At 40.7% G+C, this 22,026-nt stretch overlaps 1 protein-coding gene across 1 annotated transcript; it reads right to left on the reverse strand.

Moving 5' to 3' along the window:
• Positions 1-1,673: 1,673 nt before the first annotated feature.
• On the reverse strand, positions 1,674-20,542 carry LOC121860271 (PI-actitoxin-Axm2b-like). The gene is made up of 6 exons (XM_042357349.1): positions 20,515-20,542; positions 20,290-20,348; positions 4,385-4,459; positions 4,158-4,251; positions 3,604-3,779; positions 1,674-2,313 (listed from the first exon to the last, which is right to left on the reverse strand). The coding sequence occupies exons 2-5, from the start codon at positions 20,297-20,299 to the stop codon at positions 3,674-3,676; spliced, it is 285 nt and encodes a 94-aa protein (XP_042213283.1). The 5' UTR covers positions 20,300-20,348; positions 20,515-20,542; the 3' UTR covers positions 1,674-2,313; positions 3,604-3,673.
• Positions 20,543-22,026: the final 1,484 nt, after the last annotated feature.

Consider the following 22,026-nt stretch of genomic DNA (forward strand, 5'->3'; position numbering starts at 1 on the left):
GGAATAGGACATACACAGATCACGTAAGACTTGCTTAGGATCTCTAGTACTCCCTCGTGTCATTTAAGACTACGTCAGATCACGAAGGTCTCCAAGGGCGTCTGGGACTCCCTTAGGGTGTCTGACGCTCCCTCAGATCACATAGAACTCCGCCAGGGTGTTCAGGACTGCCCCGGGACAACGAGGAGTCCCTAAGATCACTTACGACTCCCGCAGATCACGTAAGAAACCTTCAGGGTATCTAGGATTCCTTCAGATCATGTAGGACTCCCTCCCACGGACGGCGGGGGCCTCTGGGACCCTCACAGGGGCGGTGGGGGCTTTAGGGACCCTCCCAAAAGCTGCGGCGCCGCCATGGATCCTCCAAGGGGCGTCGAGGGCCCTAGATATTCTCCCAGCGGTGGCTGGGGCCCCAGGGACCCTCCCACGGACGCCGGGGGCCCTTGCGACCCTTCAGTGGTGGCGAGGCCCCTGCGACTCTCCCTGGTGCGGGGGACCCCTACGACCCTCACAGGGGCGGTGTAGCCTTAGGGACCCTCCCAACGGCTGCGGCACCGCCAAGGACCCTCCAAGGGGCGTCGAGGGCCCCAAGGACCTTTCCAGGAGTGGCGGGGGCCCCTGGAACCCTTCCAGAGGTGGCAGGAGCCCCAGGGTCCCTCCCAGAGGGGCAGCGATCCAGAGACCCTTCCATTGGCAGTGAGGGTCCCTGTGACCCTCTCAGGGGCAACGGGGTCCCCTGGTACCTTTCCAGGGATGGCAGTGCCCCCAGAGACCTTCCCAGGGTAGGCGGCGCCTCCTGGGAGACTCCCAGCGGCGGAGGGGGTCCCAGTGAACCTCTCAGGGACTGCTGAAGCCCCTAGGATCCTCCCAAAGGCAGCGAGGGCCCCAGCCAGGGACACTAAATGGGCCTCACTTTCAGGGGCCCTATAGCATACTTGGTCGTGGTGTCGTACATATTACATACGTCTATCAATTCCTTACTTAAATGTGATTGGTGGACTAAAATGTATACCCACCAAATTACAGCCAATAGGAGAAGAGAACAGTCAGTCAGAACAACACCCCAACTTATGTTTTCCTGCTGGATATTATTCTCCATTCCGTTGTTAAGGATGCGATAATACTGGAAATGTGATGATGGGCGTTGTAGTCACATCTCCCAGAGTTCTAAATAGCACAAAGACAACAACCGCCAGGGCTTGGGGTAGTTCTATATGCCCTGATGGATTCCTGTGTGATCTGAGGATGTGACTTTTCTCTCAGACTTAAAATTAAATTGTATTAACTAATAAATACGACCAAAAGCACACAAAAACACCAAACAATCACCTGGGAAACCCTAGTGTTGGTGAGTACAGTAATTAGTATTGAAAAATGTCATTAAAATCATCATACTCTGTAGTACCTGTAGCTTTATCGATATATTTAGGTTTTTCAGCAGTTAAGTTTCATTTTTACCAATTTCTACTCTACATATTAACTCAAATTGTTGACGTTATAAATTACAGTAAGTCATACCATGCTTCAACAACTCTTAAAGTCTCTCAGGGCGTCATCCAGAATACACCGTCCACCATTTACTGAGAGATAAGATAAATACTTCCCTAAAACAACCTTTATTACCCGACTCCACGTCACTCAACAGTATCCGAAAATTATAATGAAACGATATATAACTATTTTGTTTTTTTATCTCTGTTATCTATAAGAAGAACAGATAATACAGACCATTATCTCTAGTCCTTTACTTTTTTTAAGGTCATACAGTTCTAGGTTATAAGTTATTACATAAACTGATAATAATAAAATATATTTTCCTTTAACAAATAAATAATAATAATGATTGTCATAAACTGTTTTCTGATTTGTTGACTAATTAGTTGTAATCCAATTGCAGTATTTAACTAATTCTATATACTGTAGTACATCTAGTAACTATGGTAGGTGCATTAGCATCTGCCATACTGTTTGTGGTTCAGTTATGATGATATAATTAATATATTTACTTTTACTACATATGAGTCATCATCTATAACAGTGTTGTATAATGGTGCTTGAAACAATGAGATATAAAGTGATTACATAGATTTATTCTGGAGTTCTGAGTCATTATAATCAATGGCGTGGGTGTTGCAACAGATAAGTGTGGGATAGTGTTTTTTTTTTCAGGTGTTTTAAACAGGCTTGGTGGTGGTGTTGCTATGACAGTTGTCTGACCACTGCACTGACAGATATAGTGACAACGTTGAAAAGCTTGTCCAGAGTCAGCAGGTGTGTGTCAGCAGGTGTGAGTCAGCAGGTGTGTTGTCAGATCTGTGGGTATATAAAATTTTCACTTAGTTATAAACAAAATAATTCATAATTTATATATACTGTATATATATATAATTCCCAAGTTATTCAGTTAAACAATGTATATAAACTACAACTAAATTTAAAAAAAAAAAAGTTATGTTTTCTGTCTATTGTGATGTGAAGATAAAAAACCCAACTCATAGACTTTCCCTAAATACTAAAATATAATAGGATAATAAAAAAAATAGGTTGGTAGATGGCTGGATGGATATTTTAGAGACAATCCTATTCTTATATCCTATTACAACCTTAGGGTGCCAGAGTGCCACCAAAGACTTAAGACAACACGGCCTCCAAGTACAGTACAGTCGCCTGCACTTATACCTGGTACAGTGACTGATCAACTGGCAGAGTGACACGTATAAACAAGACACTGAAGGAAAATGAAGAGCTGGGAAACAAAAGATAATTGGAACTTTACTAAACACCAAAAAACAACCAAAACGCATTGAGGAAAAAATGTTTAACAAAAGAAATAATTGATGAGAGACATAGATATAATATAACCATTTAGGGGCAGAGTGGATACAGCATACTGAATACTAAGTCTCACTACACAAGGAGACAATTGTGGGTGTTTCTACATACTATACCACCTTCACTTCCCAACTCTAGTCAAGTACATTTTCACATCTGGGGCGACTGGAGGTTGACTTGAAACTAATGACTTTCAGGACAAGAGACAAGTTTTGTATCCACACAATGAATGTAATCCTCCCACCTCATTATATTTCTTTAGTAAACATATAACAATAGGTAAGGGGTAATAGAGTCTTTATGGGGTTATTAAGTGTAATTATCCCCCCCCACCCACTAATAATGTTACAGGTAAGAAATATAAGGTGCAGTGAACCCTCTATATAACGGACCCTCGATATAAAAGACCCCTCTATATAATGGACTTTTCTCTCCATGTAATCTATTAAATGGGGGTTTCACATCTAACGGAACCTTGATATAACGGACAATAATAATCATAGCAAAGATAACAAAACGTTGATACCATAGGAGATCAAGATGAAGTTGCTGATTAGGACCTCATACGGAAAACCAGTGTCCTCCTAGGTATCAGTATTACAAATAGCCAGTGTCCTCCAAGATAACAGTATTACCAATAGCTAGTGTCCTCCTAGGTATCAGTATTACAAATAACCAGTGTCCTCCAAGATAACAGCATTACCAATAGCTAGTGTCCTCCTAGGTATCAGTATTACAAATAGCCAGTGTCCTCCAAGATAACAGTATTACCAATAGCTAGTGTCCTCCTAGAGTGTCCTCCTAGGTGCTGCTGCCATAGTAGACCTTCACTTGGAGACAATTAATACGTGATTTCGTTATGGCTTGGGTTCTGGTGACAGGCTGCCATACACTCATTGAAGTTCATGAAATTATTTCCGTTGCCACCACACCCTCCGTATGTGAATCTGGTGAGAGAGAGAAAGAGTGAGTGAGTGAGTGAGTGAGTGAGTGAGTGATAGATTTCAATGTTAATGTTATTATTATATTTTTTTTGTATTATCATCATTATTAATATCACTATCAGTCATCATCATCAATCATCACTATCATTACCCTTCATCATTATTCCACTAATCAACAAAAGCACAATCATTATAACACACCTCGTCACCAACCACCTAATCTCCTCCTATCTAAAACAATAAATAAATCAGGTGAGAAAATTAATTAAAAAAAAAAGATTAAATTCTCCAAAAAATGAGGTTCTAAACAGGTAAATTGATTCAGGAAAGTCAACTCAGGTAAGTTTATGGGTCTACAGGCAGGTAACTCAGGTAACTTACGTGCGGCAGGTACCACTTTGGTGATCATAATACCAATTGATGAAGCGAGCCCGACACATGCCTGTCTGTGGGGGCAGGAAGCAAGTTGAACCATCTAGAGACGAAAAAGTATGAAAATAAGTGACAGTACCAGATAAGGCTTCATCATACTCATGGTGGTGGGGAAAGTGACAATCTATCATACTCATGGTAGTGGGGAAAGTGACAGTTTATGATCAAATACTTACAATTGTTTTGGGCACTTGCGCTGGGATACAGGAACATAGCTCCCACTATCATTATCATCATCATTGACATCTTCACTATAAAAAACAAACAAAAAAACATTAAGAACAAAATACTGTAACACATAAGTAACACGGAACATTGTTACTCCCACCCACAAGACAATAGGTAGCAGTAACTAAAATACAATATTTATTTATCAGTAAAGTCTTATACACAACTATTAACTTCATTAATATTACCAGAATTTATCATTATCATTATTCTAATAATTATCCTCGTCACTATAATCATCATCATCATCATCATCATCATCACCACAACCACCACTACTACTACTACTATTACCAACCACAACCACCACTACTAGCTACCATTACCACCATCACCAAAATACTCACTGAAATCATTAATTATTTCCTCGATTTATAGTTCAACCAGAGGGACTGACTGTATATCGCTTGTTCGACTTTGGGTGAACGTCTTAACAGGCCTCTCAGTGCTCTATTTAACGTCTTCATGGCACCCATACTCACCTCTATGGGATAGAACCGTGTCCTGACGCAGGAGTTTTCACCACAGCCTTGGTACAGACCTCAGGTAACTCACGCAACAGGTAATATAAACAGGTCAATCACATACACACACACAACAGGTAACATACACAACAGGTAACACACACACACAGGTACATACACAACAGGTAACACACACACAACAGGTAACACACACAACAGGTAACACACACACACACAGGTAACACACACACAACAGGTAACACACACACAACAGGTAACATACACAACAGGTAACACACACACACAACAGATAATACACATAAATTAACACACCTAAAAGCTTGTATTATAGATTATGTCTTTGATATGGCCTGTGTATATATATATATATATATATATATATATATATATATATATATATATATATATATATATATATATATATATATATATATATATATATATATATATATATATTATTCCTGTAATGATGTGTTATATTTACTATAATATAATCTAGTCACCTTACCCTGTGCTGTTAAGGTTTTAACTGTTATTATTTGTTCAAGCCCATCTTATTTCATCATTTAGTATTGTAACAAGCATTCTTTTCCTCTAACGACCATCTACATTGTTAAACGATCCACCGGCGGGTTTTGGGCGGGAATTGGCCTTATATATAGTGGTCCACCAACTGACAGAAGGCAGTTCAGTCTTCTTGTCATACAGTTCACATCCTTTGAGTGACACTCGTCACCTGTTATTTATACTTAATTTATTTGTGTTGTTCCTGTCGCCACCAATGTGGTATACCTATGTGAGTACCTATTTATGTCTCTATTTATGTCCATCAGTATTTGCTTCGTTACATTTAAGTAATTTAGTGTTGTTTCACGTTAGTTAATTTCAGTGTTAATTTTTATATGTTTATGTAGTGTTAACGTAATCCAATGCTTTATTTTTAGTCTTTTGATGTTTCGATGTTTAGTATCACTTGTGTCTTAAAAGTTTCGATGGTGAATCAATTTGTTGTGACAGCCTACGAGGCTCTTTATTGTGTTAATATTTAATTAATTAATTTCATAAACGTTTACTTTATTTATTTTTATTCCCGTTTAATTTACTTCACTTTTTTGTTTGGTTACGCCTAGAACCTGGATATTTAAGTAAATTAAGAGACGACGTATATATATATATATATATATGTGTGTGTGTGTGTGTGTGTATCTCTATCTATCTTGATAAAATCAAGTGTGCAAAGTGCTAGGAATCAAGTGTGCAAAGTACCAGGGGTCAAGTGTGCAAAGTATTAAGAATCAAGTGTGCCTGGTCAATCACGTCTCCAGCCTCAACATGACTATTGGCTAACGTATCATCCTATCACAACCGCTGCTGACTAATAGGCCTATCATGTTCATTGCTGGTTGACACGCGGGTGACTCTCCTGTGAATTGACACTCGCTTATTTAGATGCCCCCTCCCCCCCCTCCCCGGATCAATATTCAGTAATGGTGAGTATCTTTAACCCTTTAAGTCCTGGGGGAGGGGGGATTAAACCATCGTCCTCAAGAGAGTTAAACCATCGTCAAGGGAGTTAAACCATCGTCCTCAAGGGAGTTAAACCATCGTCCTTAAAAATTGTAGTAATCGATCAAAAAAGAATAACTGAAAACAACTCCGAAAAAAAAAATATTGTTATGATGGTTTCCGCTGTTTGTACTCTGTCAATAATCTGCACTGGGTCATTGTAACACTTTTTAATCACTGTTTTTCTTTAACTATAAAATACTCGATATAAGCTGGGGGGGTTTTTTTCACCATGAAGGAACTATGCTGTTAGATTGTTACTCATTGTCAATGTTATGCACGCGAGGACACCACCTAGCCGACGGGGCGGGAAATTTAGCATCTTACCGTGATTGTTCATGTGTATCCCCCCCCCCCCTCACGTTCAACTAAGCACTGTGTGTAGAATCCAGTCACTATCTTAAAATGCCAAGTATGCGTATTTCCGGTCACGTAAGGGGGGGGGGGGTGGGAGGCGGGGACACAGACAGGTGAAAACAACAGTGTCAAATGTTGGTTTCATTTTTCATAGTAAATATTGAATCAATGTTCGCTATAATTTCAACAAGAGTTAATGATAGATGTGTTGAATAATCGTATCATACATAATTTGAACTAAAGAAAGCATTGTAGAGATAAATTATATATCACACTAAATACTTTAAAAAGAAATTAATTTTTTGTGGGGAGGCCAAATGGGGATAACTGTTATGGTTTTATTAATATAACTTAAATATAAATTAAACGTCTCATATCTAAAGAACTGTACACTGTTAACCACCATGCTTAACTCATGAGCTATTTGTCCTCATAGAACTTTACTAACATAATACTGTACATGTTAAGAAATCAACAATAATATTCTTCTTTTTTTTCATTTACAAATCACAATATTCAAGTTTTTTACGCAATGATACAGGTGCCTGCTTGCGTCTCTATGCTCTCTTACACCTGCAGGTCGATAGCTGTTTTCTGGATACCTGTGATAATTAGCTCCCTTCACCCAGTACACGTTTTCCTGGACACCTGTGCTAATTAGGTCCTCTCACCTAGTACATATTTTCTGGATACCTGTGATAATTAGCTCCCTTCACCCAGTACACGTTTTCCTGGACACCTGTGCTAATTAGCTCCTCTCACCCAGTACAAAAGTTTCCAGTATCTCCGCTTTATCACAGGCAAACACTGACCACCAAATCAACAACTTCTTACATAACACTATACAGTACTGACGTTTTCCCTGTTGGTCGTCAGTGTTATCAAAAATTTCTTTTCCATCACTATTATCACTGTCCACAATGCCAACAAATTTACAGAAAATCATCAATAATCTTTACCTAAAATTATTTATTCGTCTGACTCATAAAATCATTATCAGTAACGAATAAAAAATGCAAAAGAAAAAAAGTCATATGGCAAAACGGAAAAAATCTGTCAATAAATATTTAACATTTTTTTTAAAGTTTGAAATCGCTCACGCAAGACATTGTACATTCTCTTATAATCACCAAAGAAAAACAAACACATAATCTTACTTTTTCTTCTTTTGTGTGAGTAGTGAAGATGTGAGGAACGATGAGGATATTTTGCGTCTTAGTGCGCCTAACTGTGAGTCAGTACTGCGCCAACTGGTGAATCAGAGCGAGAGAGAGAGAGAGAGAGAGAGGCGTCCTGCAGGGTGGATGACTGGGTGTGTCTGTGGCGGAGCGCTGAGTGGAGGCAGACATCCCTTGAGCGCTTATTTACACTACCACGATTGTTATGCTTGAGAAGGTTGCTGCAATATCCTTCTCGTCATGATGCTGGGCACGCACATAGTAAAATATGTGTCGCCGTCTCTATGTGGGGGAATTCGGTGTTTATTTATATACATATGTACAGTCGTGTGTATAATCCAGGCGACAGGTGTAGGAGGGAGTAGACAGGTGTGAACAGGAGGTAGACAGTAATAAGGAATCAGAGGAGTTGAGAGGAGGTAGTAATGAGAGGTATAGGAGGAGGTCGATACGTGTGAACAGTAATGAAGAGGTGCTACTGTCGATAACGTTTTATATGTATATACTCCAACCAATCACATATGTCCGAGTTCATGTCTGTCGATCATTTATGTTCACAATTCGCCTTATGTTCACTCGTATCCGCCAAATTACTGGGTATTACACAAGTTTATCATGCAAAGCTGAGAGTTAACCGTATACAGAGACAGACAGACAGACAGACAGACAACCCTACAGCTATGACGAGTACCCCAACACCGTCTCACCCTCTCTAGGAAGTATGTGCGCTCTCTGAAGGGTGATTGACAGATATCGAATAAGCTGGCGTATTAGGCGTCCAGAATTTGACAGTGAGTTGGGAATCAGTTTCATCTCTGTTGATAATTCACTAACTTGTGATTTTTTATTTTAGGAATGGAATGTTTTGTTATGTACTATAGATATGTATTGTGTTGTATATATACAGTGAAGCCTCTAGTTAACGGTGTATATGAAGAGAAAAGTCCGTTATATCGAGGGTTTATTAGATGTGAAACATGCTTCCACCTAACGGACTATATAGAGATGAACGTCCGTTATATCGAGGGTGAAATAAGCAGGAGTGTCTAATCTTCAGGTGATTCCATAGACGAGACTAACGAGTTTTATTCTTTCTCTTATATTTCTCACAAATGTTCCTCATACGATCATACTTTAAAATTACTAACTTTATATATGATAGGGTTGGGTTTTGTGTACCTGTTATTAAATACCCCCCAGCCTTAATCATCTAGTATTTACCTGCCTGTAAACCTTATATACACCTGTTCTCTCACCTGTTGTTAATTACTTAAGAAGAAATTCTATATACGAGCAGTGGAGGGTTAATTAATCTGTAGTTTTATCTGTTGTCTTTCGAACAGGTGAGAGATAATGGTATTGGGTAGGCTTCCACCTGTGTGTATCTGTTGTTGTTGTTGTTGTTTGTTTGGGTGTATGTGTGTTTGTGAAGATTAACGTTCTGTCTGTTTCTATGTCTGTGTGTTTATTTATTTACCTCAGGTGTCTTTTCCAGGTGATTATATATGATACTCATCTTTCCCATTTACCTGCCACCACACCACAGGTAAACACACACACACACACACTCTCTTCCTCCTCCCCACACACTCTTCTTCTCCTCACATACTCTCCTCCTCCTCCTCCTCTCTCTCCAGACACTCTTCTCTCACTCTCCTCTCTACCACACACTCTCATCTCCACCACACACTCTCCTCCCCACCACACACTCTCCTCTCCACCACACACTCTCCTCTCCACCACACACTCTCCTCCCCACCACACACTCTCCTCTCCACCACACACTCTCCTCTCCACCACACACTCTCCTCCCCACCCACCACCCACCACTCTCCTCCCACCACACACTCTCCCTCCCACCACACACTCTCCTACCCACCACACACTCTCCTCTCCCCACCACTCTCCTACCCCACCACACACCTCCCACCACCACCTCTCCTACCCACCACACACTCTCCTCCACCACACTCTCCACTCCCCACACACTCTCCTCCCCCACCACACACTCTCCTCTCCACCACACACTCTCCTCTCCTACACACACTCTTTCACTTCCACCTCTCCTCCTCCTCTCTCTCTCCAGACACTCTTTCTCACTATCCTCCTACCACACACTCCCTCTCCACCACACACCTCTCCCCACCACACACCTCTCCTCCCCACCACACACACTCTCCTCCCCACCACACACCACTCCTCCCCACCACACCTCTCACCACACTCTCCTACCCCCACCACACCACACTCACCTCCCACCACACACCTCCCTCCACCACACACTCCCCACCACACACACCACCACACACTCTCTACCCACCACACACTCTCCCCCACCACACACTCTCCCACCCACCACCACCACACCTCCCTCCCACCACACACTCACCACACACTCTCCCTCCCACACCACACACCTCTCCTACCCACCACCTCTCCTCCCCACCACTCTCTCTCCACCACACCCTCCTCCCCACCACACACCCCTCCCCACCACACACTTCCTCCCCACCACACTCTCCTCCCCACCACACACTCTCCTCCACCACACACTCCTCCCCACCACACACTTCCTCTCTCTCCACCACACACTCTCCTCCCCACCACACTCTCCCTCTCCACCACACACTCTCCTACCCACCACACACTCTCCTACCCACCACACAGTCTCCTACCCCCTCACTCGGTTCCTACAATAACAATAGCTGGCTTCTCCCTCATTCTTAACATATTCTCTCACAAAATGTTTACTCTCTACATATTCATAAGCTGCCCCGGGTTGTGTGTGTGTGTGTGTGTGTGTGTGTGTAAGGATCAACTTCTGCTCGTGTTTAGCAGATGAGACAAGGATGTTTTTACCTACTATGAAGATCTGTGTTGTAATGGCAGTAATAATATTCTTTATCTCACAACAAGGCTAATTTATTCCCAACAGCAGAAAAATCTCAACAATAATAACAATAATAATGATAATAATAATAATAATAATAACAACATTATAAAAAATCTACAGAAAAAATAAGAAAAACAAAAATAAATAAAATGCTTCCGGCGGTAAAGCGTGGATATCCCCCCCCCCCTACCACACACACTTTTCTCCCTCCCTCCTTCACACACTCTTCTCCCTCCTTCACACACTCTTTTCTCCATCGCTACCAAACACTACTTACTCCTCTCCTTCCTCCTCCTCTGCTAACAGGACAATTAAACTGAGTGTCTCACTTCCCTCACCTCTAGCCCTAGGGACGGTGAGAGAAACATACCCCTCTATATAACGGACTTCTCTCTCTTTCTCTCTCCATATAGTCCGTTAAATAAGGGAGGGGGGTTTCACATCTAACGGACACTGGATATAACGGACTTCTCTTTCCATATAGTCCGTTAAATAAGGGAGGGGGGTTTCACATCTAACGGACACTGGATATAACGGACTTCTCTTTCCATATAGTCAGATGGGCTGCTGGGGTCCCTCTCATGCGTAGTAAAACATGATTCAACTCCCACTAATTCCCCCACCAATTCTCCCATCATTACCCACCAATTCCCCATCAATATCCTATACTAGTGGAGAAATTTCCCTAGATTTTCCTACACATGGGGAAAAAGTATAATCATCTCAACAGGCATTAGAATTAGAGATCTCCCGGAATTATCAGGTATTTAATAAAGGTTGTAGTATTTCGTAAGTATTGATATAGTACTATGATGGGAAGGCGCCTTAATTAACTTGTGCCAGATGTGAACTGTAAATTGAGAATACGTTGTTCGTCCTGGAGCAAAGATTCAGGCTATGTTATGTTGTGAGGCTCTATAACTAGTTCACATCTCTTGTGTTTATTAATTAGAGGATGAGAGTGATTTTCTGCCTTCATGCGCTTCCTTAACACACACACACACACACACACACACACACACACACACATATCTTCACTTTATACACACAAACAAGATTCCTCCGTCCACACTACCTGTACCTTCCACCCATCCATACATTACCAGGTATATCTATGACTACCTAAAGCCAGGCATGACTCCGCTAGTGTTGGTTGAGTTTAAATTCTGGGAAGATATGGTGACGTGAGATAACATATGCCTCCTGGTATGGTGAGTGTGGTGGTGGTATTATGGTGATAAGATGGTCGTATGGTGGTATAGTGATGATATGGTGGTAGTATACTGTAATGATCTTGTGGTTAAGGTGGGTAGTAGTATGGTGGCAAAGTTATAGTGATGGTAGTAGTAATGGTAATTATGTACTGGTAGTGATGATAAGAGTGATGAAGTAATGGTGATGTAATGGGTGACGGGATAGTGATGGGAGTTCCAATGGTGATGGGAATTTCAATGGTGCAAAAGACTTAGTGAAAGAGACATGGAAATACAGAGGTATGGATAACAACTGCAGTGTGTATGTATGTATGTATGTGTGTGTGTGTATGTATGTATGTATGTGTGTGTATGTTTGTTGATTGTTCCTCCTGTTGCTGACATCCAATACAGCTGACACTCACTAACTGTCAGCACACCCCACACCACCACATATCCTCTTTGACGTTTCTACCACTACCGCCAACACACACACGCACACACACAAGAACACTGAAGAAAACTAGGGGCAGGAAGAGGAGGAGGAGGAGGGGAAGAAGAGGAAGAGGAAGAAGAAGAAGAAGAATATAAACCAAGTGCAATCATGGATAAACCCAATAACAAACCAGAAATAATCGGTTTACAATTATTTTCATTTTGTTTACATAATCTTTTAATGTTATGCATTGTTATCCCGGACACACACTTAGTACCTGATAAAATTTCTAAAGTCTTGAGTGAGTGAGTGAGTGAGTGAGTGAGTGAGTGTGTGTGCAGTTGTGTTGGGGGAGGAGAGGTGTGTAGGGGGAAGTATGCATGGCAGGGTGTTATAGCTGGGGAGGAATATAGAGTAGGGGATGGTAGATATATTTCAGTACAAGTCATCATAAACCTTATATGAAATAATTCACCACCAAAAGTAGGACTATTAACCACAAAATATCAACCACTGTATACAAAAATATATAAAGGTAATTTCATTGTTGTTTTTCATAGCGTCAAAGAGGAAAGTATAATTTATTTTTTTCCCGTCTAGTTTTTCATAATGTTTAACTATACAATATAACAGCTACACAGTCTATTTTTCACGCGTTATTATTTCAAAAACTATGAAAATTTTAGAAACAATAATATGAGTGGTTTTTAATATGCAATGTTTTTTTTTTTTTTTAGTGCAGCAAAAACCTCAATGATTTTTTTTAGGGGTGGGGGAAGTCCGTTAAGAATTTAATATTTTCAGAGTATAACAAATTTGAAGAGAATAAAAATTTTTAATAATATTTCAGAACATCAGGAGTAATGAGTTTTTTTTTCTCAGGAACATCGTTATAATAAAAATAAATTCTAACCTAACCTAACCAAACCTAAACCTTCATTATTTTTTCCTAGTCGAGAAGTCAAATAAAAAAAATTTCTCACCGTAACAAATAATAAAAAAAAGTCACTGTATCAGAGACTTAAATAACTAAAGAATAATATCCCTGGCCACAGCACAGTCACCTGCCGATAGTTCTAAAATGTTAATGAAAGGTAATGGATGCTAAGTAATCAAGTTATCACCTCTGCTGCTTATATTTTAATTTAAGTAATGGAGGCCTGTAAAATTATCACCACCACCATCATCACCATCATTATCATCATCATCATTATCATTATCATTATCATCATCATCATGTAATTAAATATGTCGTGTTATCTGACTGATTTTTTTAGTGTCCAAGGAATTCAGACTTTTTTTTAATTAATTTCTATTTTGTTTATATTATTTGTTTATCTTTGTTTAAATTATTGTTGCGTATTTGTCAGTCTATGATGGGCGAGAGAGAGAGACACACACACACACACACACACACACAGACAGACAGACAGACACACACACACACAGACACACACACACACACACACACACACACACACAGGAAGCCAGGCCGAGAGCTAAATCAACTGTACAACTTTGTTTTGATGAGTAGGAAAATTTGAGCAGTCTTGATAATTATTTTTCCTCTACACGCAATCGCTTCCTTCCTGAGATGCAAGAGGACTAAGTGGTAAAGTTAGGAGGAGGAGGAGAAGGACGTGAGAGGGGCGCTAGGAGGTGGAGGAAGAGGCGGTAAGAGGTGCTGGGAGGGAGGAAGCTCTTTGAGTGTCGTCAGGAGAAGGTTGGCGGAAGTTCTGAGTAAGTTCTTGGCTTCAGAATCACCAGATATCGATATTTCTTCCTCCTCCTCCTCCTCCTCCTCCTCCTTCTTCTGCCTTCTTCTCCTCTCTTCTTCTTCCTCCACCTCCTTCTCCTCGTCTTACTTCTCACGAGGGGGGGGGGGGAACTCCAATAGTTATTATAATTCGGTTTTAACCAAAATATGTTATCATATCGCTTAAAGCAGGGGTGTCAAACTCATGGCCCGGGGGCCAAATGTGGCCCTTGGGATGGTCAGGTGTGGCCCGCGGGATGACGGTAAAATTTATCATCCCGTGAAATTATGAAAAAAAATAATTATGTTTATTTAGTAAAATGAATTTGATATACTTAACATCAGACAAACCCAAATGAGGTATCCCCGGTAAGGCAGGTAAGGCAATGTGTGAAGCTGTAAACTTCAAGGTTTTGAGTTTGACACCACTGGCTTAAAGGAACTTATTACAGCCAGCACCTCCAGATCCTCCTGGCTGTGAGCCCTAGCTGGTACCTGCGTCTGTCGGTGCGGCCCTTCCTTCCCTGCGATGGCTAGTATTAAATGTTTGTTTGCATCTTATTAAAGCCAATGTACAGTCACCTGCACATATACCTGATACAGTGACTGGTGCGTCTTGTGAGATGTGGCAACTGTGTTTGTTTACGTGCCCTGAGGATAACTGGCAATAGAAGACACAAGAAGTGAGGCTAGATAAGTATTCCCGGGACAGAGTTGCCACATCTCACATAACGTAACCAGCCACTGTGCCAGGTATAAGTTCAGGCGACTGTACATTAATCAATTAGTCTCAATCAACATATCAAGAAGCATTAGCATTTCGTGTAAAGAATACTTCCTCATATTCTCAAACACAAACAGAGGAGGAGGAGAACAACCAACTTGTGGTAGAAATTATAACAATGTTTATTCTATGTTAAAGTTCAATAATCATTCTAACTCAGAAAATAACACGAGGTACATTAATAACTCTGGGGTGATTCAATATGGAAACGTCAATCAATACCTGTATGATAATTAACTCGGTGGAACTCAATTACCATACGTAAAATTGATAAGCAACATCAATTAATAACACACTATATCCTTCTTAATTGGAAAACGAAATTATGTCACTTGATGGGTTATAATTCGTGTTTATGTTACCTTAATTACCAATCAATTAGGAGGAGAGACTCTGATGAAGTAATGGTGTTTCTTTGTCACTCGTCTGTCTGTCTGTCTGTCTATACTTAACTGTTCAATGTCTACTGTGTTGTGGTAATAATGATCTTATATTTCCTTGACTATTTGACCTTCTGTGAGCCCAGTGATGAGTGACGCAGCTAACGCCCACCACCAAGACAAGAAAGCATCACGCACCGCTAGATATAGTATCACTAAATCATACCTTCCAAGCGTAGAGATAATATATACCAGTGCATATCAGAGACACACCCACCCACCCCACCCTCACACACCCACCCGCACACGCCCACCCCCACCCACCCGCACACTGCCAGAGTTCAAGAAAATATTAATAATCTCTTGAAAATGTTAACATAACCATCGACAACATTGCCTCCTTAGAAACAAGAAATACATCAACACGGACACACCCTTGCACTTGCTTTTGTCATTTGCAGTAAATGTTAAATTCAGCACCAGCAGCAGCAACGACTTGAATCTTCTGCTGCATTGCTTCCATCAGAGTTTCTAATTAAGTTGACGACTCGCTGAGCATAGGTTCGCCAACAAAAGCTTTAAGAGGAGGTAGTGCAGATACAACGCACACTGTAGACTAAGCCCTTTATAGCGTACATAAGGAGACAATGTAAATGGCACTGCACTCGATCGCCTTCACTCCCCCAAATATAAAGTTAGGTACCTCTTTACATCTACGAGGAAATGGATTCGAACCGGTGAACCTTGAGGACTGAAAGAATACAATATTCCTCCGTTTACATGTAATATATTCTGATACCTTATGACGTATCACCTTGCAACTAAAGTCTACCTGTTTATCTTATTACACCTTAGTTCTAATGGCTATATCATTCTATTTACTTATCTGTCATAGTGCTAATGGGTCGCTCTTCTCATGTATGTGTGTGCATGTGTATAAGGCACAACTTAATGGTGGTAAAGCTTCACTGTGTGTGTTAGGGAGGGAGTAAGAGCAGTATAATTGGTCCAGTCTAGTAAATGAGGGCAAGACTAATCAGCTCCTGAGTTTAATTTGCATTTTTTTTTTCTCCGGTTCAGGGTCACAACAATCAAGAGCAGTAAAAGTTTCACACCATTACCCAGTTTCTTTATTGAATCAGCCGAAACTTTCTGTCCTTTTACAAACAATCAATTTACGTGTGATTTTTTTTTCTCCCTTTCCTTTAAACCAAGACACTAAACAAATCCTTCCTCTCCAGATAAACAACAACAACAACAACATAAATAACAATAATAATAACAACAACGACAACAACAACACCTACTACTACTACTACTACTACTACTACTACTACTACTAATAATAATAATAATAATAATAATAATAATAATAATAAAACTCCTAAAATTTACGTGGCTTTAAGGTCATGGCCAAAAACAGTGACAATAGCTCTGTCATGCATTCAGATAAAGGAGTGAGAGAGTTGTTTCCTGTCTGTCGGGTTTCACCAACTGTTTTCAGAGTTCAGGTATATACTAGGAGTGACTGTGTGGTGGAGGGGTGACTGTGTGTTGGGGTGGCTATATGAGGAGTGACTGTAAAGGGTAATTATGTAAGGAATGACTGTGTGAGAGAGAATATGAAAGTGTACGCGAAAGCACCGTATCATCCTCGTTCTATATAAACAAAGAGTCAAGGCCGGGCCACAGAGAGGAGTCCCGCAAGGTGACTATCCCTGGCTGTCTCTCTTTAGCTCACCCCACACAGATGATTTTCAGCCATAGATCATGTAAATCCCTGTAATCCCTCCTTTAATAGTTACTACCTTATTTCAGAGTTAATTGCATATGTAACAACAATAATAACATCAAGTATAGTAACCTAAATAAATGGAGTTGAATTGGTTTTATCAAGGAATTTCAGCATATCGCACCGTTCTCCATATTGTTTAGTCATATCAGGATTATCAATGGTGACTGTAAATCTTTGTTTATTATAAGATTAAATAAAATGCCTGAGTAATATACTAATTCATTAGGTATATATTTCAGAAGACTTCAAAGTAAGAATATCTTATAATTATTAGTAGTATTAGTGGTAGTAGTAATAGTAGCTGTAGTAGTAGCATCAGTAGTATTGTGATTTTTTCATTATTATAAGAATCAACCAAACTTTATATCAGTAAATAAAAGTTGCATTTCGATAATAAGTATAATGATTCTCGCTTTATGATTTAACTAATTAAGAATTATGTCGCGGATGATTCTTAAACAATTTATTTTAGTCTAGCTGACCTAATTTTTGTACTGACGAGAGAGAGAGAGAGAGAGAGAGAGAGAGAGAGAGAGAGAGAGAGAATGTTAAAACGGAGGGAAAAAGTGGCCGTCATCTACGTTAGTAATTATCGTAAGTTTTAACCTAATACTGGTAGAACGACGCTCTTAGGCCCTAGGGGATAGATTTAGCTCGTAAAACTTATATACTAAAGTAGAATATAAAAACAAAAATCCAAGAGCTATTATTGAAGGTTAAACGTTTTTTTTTTACTTTGGAAAACCATTGATTGGAACTTTGTAATAATAGTAATGGGTAAGTTCCTCTTGTAGTTACGATAACATTATAACGTAAGATAAACTACCAATTGATTCATTAATAGTCTCAGTGGATACTTGTAAATGGATTAAATGTTTGAATCATCATACTAAGAAAATATAAACCGCCTTAGGAAACAGACTTAGTAACACACACACACACACACACACACACACACACACACTTCTCCGTCCCCACATAGAATCTATATCACCTCGGCTGGTATTAGGTGGTGGTAGCAGATGGTGGTGGTAGTGGTAGTAGGTGCTGGTGTTAGGTGATAGGTAGGGGTGGTAGATTGTTGTGATGGTAGTAGGTGGTGGGTGGTAGTAGTAAATAGTGGTGATGGTAGTAGGTGGTAATGGTGGTGGTAATAGATGGTGGTAGTAGTAGATGGTGGTGGTAGTAGTAGTAAATAGTGGTAATGGTAGTTGGTGGTAATGATGGTAACTCAGTAAGGGGATGTACTAGAAGCAAGTCTCAGTAACACAGAAACAAGTCGTCCTTCACAAGGTTACACAGCCTTCCTACTCCTCATGTGACCTCGTGTGTGTGTGTGTACCCGGATTTAATATACTCCCGGGGAATCACCTACCCTGTGTGTGGCGCACCTGAATATACCATTATACCTGGCATCTACAGGTGTCTTATCTCCACGAGGAAAATATTATTAATCATTTGTCTATAATCATCACATCGCCTCACACCATGTACACCGACCTTCACCTATACACCCACACCCCCTACACCCACACCCACACACCCTACACCCACAGTCCCACCTCCACTCCATCTCAATCTCCACACCCACCATCCCTACCTAACTCCCACCACTACTTCTCCACCACGTCTTCTCCGCACCCACCACAGTCTCCACCCCCCACCACCTCCATCCAACACCCACCATACCCCACACCCACCCCCCACCACCTCCATCCAACACCCACCATACCCCATACCCACCCCCCACCACTCACCACTCCAGGAGGAAATGTCTGTGTCTGTGTGTGTGTGTGTGTGTGTGTGTGTGTGTGTGTTTGTGTGTGTCAAGCAAAACTCCGATACTCTGAACTTCTCAAAAGCTTCAATACAAACATAAGATAAGACTCGCTGAAAAAGTTGCCCTGGACAAACTCTACAGAATTTTAGGCGTGAGATCAAACAGCTACAGCTGGCATGTAAGCCTCACTGGGTGTCACAGAGGAGGAGGAGCTTTGTTTCTATATAACGGACTTCGATTTAACGGACTAATCTCTTACATGTAATCCGTTAAATACAGATTTGACTATATAAAGACAAATCCTCAACCACAGTCAAGGAGGCTCTCAGTGTGTGGTTTGGGTGACACTAAAACCAGGCATAAAATTCACTCATTTAAGTACAGAGTGCATGAGTGCGTTATACACTTACAAGATGAAGTTGTTGACACTCTGATATCGCCAATGTTGTGCTAAATCATCCGTGTTAACTTCAGAAGGCATAAGATGACCTTTACCAGTACACGTCACACCCTACTCTCTCTGCCATAACAGAGAGAGAGAGAGAGAGAGACTCAGACATGCACTTACTTAAATATATCTACTGTCTAAGAAAAGCAAAACTAACGCATGGAATACTAAACAAGAGACAATAATAATAAGTTAATAACACAGAAAGATAAATGAATGGAATGTAATAGTAAATAGTTAAAGTAACAATAATCTTAGTCGTAAAAAAAAACCAATCAAGAATAACTGCAGGACTGGATGCTAAACTCAAGGCAAGAGAACAGACTCTACGATATAAAGCCATACAAAGCCTTTCAATATAAACACAAATTAAATATCTCTTAATATTCACACCACACACTTGCAGTAAATAAGTAACAATAAGTAACAGTAAGTAGTAAAGTCGCAATACGTCAGAGTTAATCCTCATAAATTTAATCTTACAACAATCTCCGTGATAACAGAGATAAGATACCCACTTTATCTCTCCCTCCCACTGCCACCACTGACTCGTTAACACCATACCAGGGACCCCCCCCCCCAAAAAAAAAACTCTACACCTCAATATAAAATTTCACTCCCAGATTTGAAACTTATAACAATCACAACACCCAAATTACATTACACAATAGTTACAACACTTATAATATAAACCAATAGCCCACAATACACATTACTAAGAGGAGGTTATAACTAAGAACGAAAACTATGAATGAAACCCCTGATTCGAACCAAAGTGAAGCAATAAAGTTCATCATCTTACCTGAAATCATGTTGTTGATGTTATTATTTACTTCTTGATCTTCACAGTTCACAAGACACCTGTAGGAAGAAGAAGAAGAGGAGAAGTACAGTATTTCAATGTCAAATAGTTATAATTTTACAGATAATCTATTTGTTAGGTTATGTTCATTAGAGTAGTAATAGTAGTAGTAGTAGTAGTAGTAGTAGTAGTAGTAGTGTTGGTGTGGTAGATCAACTTACTCACACAGGCAGTAAACAACAGTGTGGTACGACTGCTGGAGAGACAATGACTGCAGCGCAATACAGGGAAAGTTTGTACACTAGTATATCTTCCCCTCCCTCCTGACACTCTCCCCTTCTCCAACACCCTCCCTCTCCCCCAACACCCTCCCTCATTCTTCCTTCTATATGACCTCCCCCATCTTTCCCCACACACTCCATCCTAACTGCCCACACTCCCTCTTATTACCCACTCCCCTTCCCCTCCCACAATGCCTTTTACTCTCTCCACCTCCCCTTATTACTCCTTCCACTCCCACCCCCCAACCCCACTCCATACTACGTCTTCCTACCCATCTTCCGCCTCTTTACTTCTCTTCACTTCTCCCATTCTCCCTCTCTTTAGCGTCTAGCCTCCATAGATACCATTTATACGAGTACCACCACCCTCGTTTTTAGTTGCCACACACACCATAAGTAAATAACAAGTACCCGTTGACAACACTTGACTCTCTCGACTTAATGTGTTGAGTCATATAATGGCCTTGAACTTGATTAACAAAGAGCGTAGTGTGTGTGTGTGTCGTCTTAACTAACAATACTGCCATCATTTCTGTACTCGACCCCCCCCCCCCTAATTATGTATACATGTACTGTGCCAATGCCTTGTAATGTGTAGGAACGTTTTGTTATTCTGTCCATCTACCATCGCCCGTCCGTCTGTCATACCGTCCCTCTCCCATGCCCTGTCCGTCTGTCATACCGTCCCTCTACCATCCCCTGTCCGTCCGTTATACCGTCCCTCTACCATCCCCTGTCCGTCCGCCATACCGTTCCTCTACTGTCCCCTGTCTGTCCATCTACCGTCCGTCCGTTCCTAATTCTCGTCAACACAACTCCTACAGTTTTTCATTTAAAGGCTCATTTTTTTGTGGTATTGCTACAGATACTGAAGCCACCTCACCCCCCTTCCACCCCTCCCACCCCTCACACGCCTCAACCAACCACAACTCCAATCAAGTGACATAACCTCCTCTCTTAATAGGGTTTCAACTAACTTTCATCGATTCATTCTCATTAGTTGGTAAAATTTAACGTTACTCAAAACTATCTTTTCAAATCCTGTATCGTGAAAAAATTGTAAAAAAAAAAAAAAATAATAAAATTCATGTGTCAAAAAAAAAAATCTCTCGCGTGATGAGGAAATGTATGTCTGTTCACAAAACATCACACGACCATGACTGTTATAACCTCTGTGTAATGCCAGACCCAACGAGACCTTGATCTAATACTAAACAAAGACATGCTTGGTTTTGACGGTACAGTATACGGCGGGAAGGATCCTCGTTCAAAGAGACTCGGGGTCCTGATGCACTTGACTTTCTTTCTCTCTTATAACCGAACCTAACCTAACCAAACCTAACAGCCACCCATCATTTAATATTTCCTACGCCGTGTCCTGCAGGGTAATACTACTGTGAACTAAGGTGTCGTGTTCCTCACCTTCCTCACGCGGTCTGTAAAAATCATCCTTCAA

The sequence above is a fragment of the Homarus americanus genome, unplaced genomic scaffold, assembly GCF_018991925.1.
Source record: "Homarus americanus isolate GMGI-L3 unplaced genomic scaffold, GMGI_Hamer_2.0 scaffold23138, whole genome shotgun sequence".
Lineage (NCBI taxonomy): Eukaryota > Metazoa > Arthropoda > Malacostraca > Decapoda > Nephropidae > Homarus > Homarus americanus.

What these genes read in the sequence shown, in the direction of transcription:
- LOC121860271 (XM_042357349.1), bottom strand. An exon ending in CGCAAGTGCCCAAAACAATT is followed by an intron (nt 4,252 to 4,384) that starts GTAAGTATTTGA and finishes TTTCGTCTCTAG; the next exon opens with ATGGTTCAACTTGCTTCCTG. An exon ending in CAAAGTGGTACCTGCCGCAC is followed by an intron (nt 3,780 to 4,157) that starts GTAAGTTACCTG and finishes CTCTCTCACCAG; the next exon opens with ATTCACATACGGAGGGTGTG.